Below are 3,968 nucleotides of genomic sequence, written 5' to 3'. Positions count from 1 at the left end.
CGGAACTATGAGCTGGATCCCCCTAGGCGAAAAGGGTCTACCTGGGTTAAGCTAAATAAAAATAGGAGGTGGGAACAATAGTGACGTATGCCGAAAGTAAAAGAAAAATGGAGATTTTAAGGAACTTACGTTTGGTGACATTCGTTCTTTTAGAATCACCATTCTGCATGCTTTGTTCCTGCTTCAAACAAAGAAAATTTTGTGAGTTTTCAAAGTGGTGGTTGGTTTGTGGCCTTGATGCCCTGAGTATCTTGGTTTACGGCCACTGCTGTCAAAGAACCTATTCTGTCAGCATGGTACCGAGATGTCCATGGTACCTCTACTCTTGTCTCTAAGGCAAGGCTATTTTTTCTTTAAAATCAAGCTCAGTTGTCTTGCACCTAGTATCAGTTTGTGTCCGTAGTGCTTATCAACTTTTCTTATGAAGCAGGTTTTGCTTAGGAGACCTTTTCAGTTTCTTTGAGACACTTTGTTCGCCTTATCAAATGAGATCACAGATGGATTTGTGCCTTCGTCAATGCCATATATGCCCCAAATTGTGCTTGACATTACAGGGAAACTGTATCCAGATTTGCAGCCCTTTCTTTGCTTCAATTTTGATGCAGGATTAGACCAAAAGGGACTCAAAGAAAAAATGGGTAAAAATAGAATAATAATTGGAAGCAAAAAGAACTGTGCTTAAACAAAAGGTGTCCCTTTTGGGGTAAGGAATATGGAGACTTATCTGGAGGTATGTGCTGACTTCAATGAATGATGACATGCATTTTGAACTGGACGCTTGATCTATCTAAGCTGTCTAATTCTCAAAATATGCCGCAAATGCTCATCTTGAATTTTTTCTTGGTTGTGCTCATGCCGGAGAATCGAAGACCCTTATTCGGCTAGTAGCGCCCTTTGCAGGTTTTTGCTAACTAACCTCTCTCATTTCTCTACTAACCTTCGCCTTATGGTGCCCATCTGGGTTTTCACCAATACGACTCTCTCATCTCTTTGTTCACTGTTGCCTTATAGTGCCCGTATAGGTTTTCACTGATAAGACTCTCTCATTATTTATTTATTTTTTTTTATTTTATTTTTTTGACTAAGATACTGCATGAGGGAGGTTACCCAACGCCCTTGGCATGTGAACTTCAAACATTCTCAAACATATCGATCAGAAGCTCTTGAAAGGTAAAAAGGCGAAATGAACCTTGAAACGAATTACAACTTTTGGAAATCATTTTTTACAGAAAAACCGTGAAATAAAACAAACTTCTGCCCCAGTTTTGGAGTACTAGGAATATGGGTTTTTTTGTTCTGATGGGACCGAACCCAGGGTAAGGCTGCCTACGTATCCTTTCGGAATCAGGTCTCATGTAGTTCAATGCAAGGATATTTTTTTTTTTGGCTTTTTGGCTCTTTTTTTTTCAAGTACACAGGTAGAAAAATACGGATCAAAAGGCTTAACAAAAGGGTGTCACCTATTTGGAGTAGCGAGCAAATGATAGCCTTTGTCACTTCAATCTGAGAAAATCAATGCATGAAATTCTACAGTGGGTATATATCAGACATAATATCTTTTGACTGCATCTGCGTTAATAGTCATGTCTGGTACTCGTCCTTCTTCATCTACCAAGTGCAAGGCCCCTTTTGGTAACACTTTCTTGATGATGTAGGGTCCTTGCCAGTTCGGGGCGAACTTTCCTTCAGCTTCCACCTGGTGCGGAAGGATGCGTTTTAACACCAGCTGGCCTACCTCAAACTGCCTTGGGCGCACTTTCTTATTGTAAGCGCGTGCCATTCTTTGATGGTACAATTGGCCAAAACACACTGCTGCTAGCTGTTTTCATCGATCAACATCAGTTGTTCTAATCGGGTCTTGACCCACTCAATGTCTTCAATCTCTGATTCCAAAATAATTCGGAGAGAGGGAATTTTGACTTCAACGGGTATTACAGCTTCAGTTCCATATACAAGAAGATACGGAGTTGCACCAACAGATGTGCAAACAGTCGTGCGGTATCCCAAAAGAGAAAAAGGCAGCTTTTCATGCCATTGCCTGGAACCTTAGATCATCTTCCGAAGAATCTTCTTGATGTTCTTGTTTGCCGCTTCAACGGCTCCATTGGCTTTTGGCCGGTAAGGGGTGGCGATGCATGATTTTAAATTGTTCGCATACCTCATTCATCAAATGACTATTTAGATTGGCTGCATTGTCAGTAATAATGGTCTTTGAGATACCAAAGCGACAGATGATGTTGGACTGAATGAAATCTGCCACTGCTTTCTTGGTGACTGCTTTGAAAGTGACAGCCTCCACCCACTTGGTGAAGTAATCAATTGCAACGAAAATGAATCTATGCCCATTTGAAGCCTTTGGCTCGATCGGCCCAATGACATCCATTCCCCAAGCAACGAACGGCCAATGAGAGGACATGGGATGCAACTCCGAAGGAGGCGAGTGAATCAGATTACCATGAATCTGGCATTGGTGACACTTGCGAACAAATCTGAAGCAATATCGCTCCATAGTACGCCAATAATACCCTACCCGCAGAATCTTCTTTGCCAAAACATATCCATTCATGTAAGGTCTGCATACCCTTGAATTCACTTCACTCATGATCCGTTCTTCTTCTGTAGCACCTATGCATCTCAACAAGTTTAAATCTGGGGTCCTCTTCTACAGAATTTCCCCATTCAGGAAGAAACCATTGGCGAGCTGCCTTATAGTTCTTTTTTGATCTCCTTTGGCATGCTCTGGATATTCTCTTGTTTTCAGGAATAGTTTGATGTCATGATACCATGGTTCACCATCTGGTTCCGTCTTGATTGTATTTCAATAACCGTGTTGATTCCGAACTTGGATTTCTAGTGGGTCAACATGAGTGTTGCCTGGATAAGGTAGCATTGAGGCTAAAGTGGACAAGGCATTGGCTAGCTCGTTGTGAAACCTGGGAATGTACCTGAACTCGATGGATCTGAATCTTTTGCTCAAGTCTTGCACACATTGTCTGTATGGAATAAGCTTGATGTCTTGAGTCTCCCATTCACCTTGGGCTTGCCGGATAATCAAGTCAGAATCTCCCATAACCAATAGTTCATGCACATCCAGATCGATGGCCATTTTCAAACCCAAGATACAAGCTTCGTATTCTACCGTATTATTGGTACAGAAGAACCGAAGTCGGGCTGTTGCAGGGTAATGATGTCCAATAGGCGAGATGAGGATTTCCCTGATCCCAACTCCTTTGATATTGATAGCACTATCAAAATACATTTTCCATATAGGGTGATCGTCTGAAACTACTTCCTCTATTGAGTTGACATCTTCGTCTGGGAAGTATGTGCTAAGTGGCATGTACTCATCATCAACTAGATTCTCTGCCAAATGATCTGCGAAAGCCTGTGCTTTCATCGCGGTGCGAGTGACATAGACGATGTCAAACTCTGTGAGCAGGATTTGCCATTTTGCGAGCCTGCCAGTGGGCATTGGCTTTTGGAAGATGTACTTCAAAGGATCCATTCTGGATATGAGGTAAGTAGTGTAGGCCAAAAGATAATGTCTCAGCTTCTGAGCGACCCAAGTCAAGGCACAACATGTCCTTTCTAGAAGGGTGTACTTAACCTCATAATTGGTGAACTTCTTGCTCAAATAGTAGATTGCCTGTTCCTTTTTGCCTGTTGCATCATGTTGCCCCAGAACACATTCAAAGGAATTATCCATCATTGATAGATATAAAAACAAAGGCCTACCAGGTTCAGGTGGGACCAGTACAGGGGGTTTTGACAGATAATCTTGTCAAAGGCTTTTTGGCAATCGTCCGTCCACTTGATAGCAGCATCCTTTTTAGCAACTTAAAGATGGGCTCGCATGTGGTTGTGAGCTGAGAAATGAACCTACTGATGTAGTTCAACCTCCCGAGTAAACTCATGACTTCCTTTTTGTTCTTCGGAGGTGGCAAATCTCGAATGTATTTTATCTTAGA

At 42.0% G+C, this 3,968-nt stretch overlaps 1 protein-coding gene across 1 annotated transcript; it reads right to left on the bottom strand.

The window, feature by feature from the left end:
- Nucleotides 1-2,818: 2,818 nt before the first annotated feature.
- Nucleotides 2,819-3,397, bottom strand: LOC138875103 (uncharacterized). Its single transcript, XM_070153923.1, has one exon. The coding sequence runs from the start codon at nt 3,395-3,397 to the stop codon at nt 2,819-2,821; it is 579 nt and encodes a 192-aa protein (XP_070010024.1).
- Between the last annotated feature and the right edge of the window lie 571 nt (nt 3,398-3,968).

This window comes from Nicotiana sylvestris, chromosome 8 (assembly GCF_000393655.2).
Source record: "Nicotiana sylvestris chromosome 8, ASM39365v2, whole genome shotgun sequence".
Taxonomy (NCBI): domain Eukaryota; kingdom Viridiplantae; phylum Streptophyta; class Magnoliopsida; order Solanales; family Solanaceae; genus Nicotiana; species Nicotiana sylvestris.
The sequence above is the reverse complement of the archived record's forward strand: the minus strand, read 5'-3'. Positions and strand labels throughout refer to the sequence as shown.

What these genes read in the sequence shown, in the direction of transcription:
- LOC138875103 (XM_070153923.1), bottom strand. Translation starts at nt 3,397, where the DNA reads ATGAAAGCACAGGCTTTCGCAGATCATTTGGCAGAGAATCTAGTTGAT.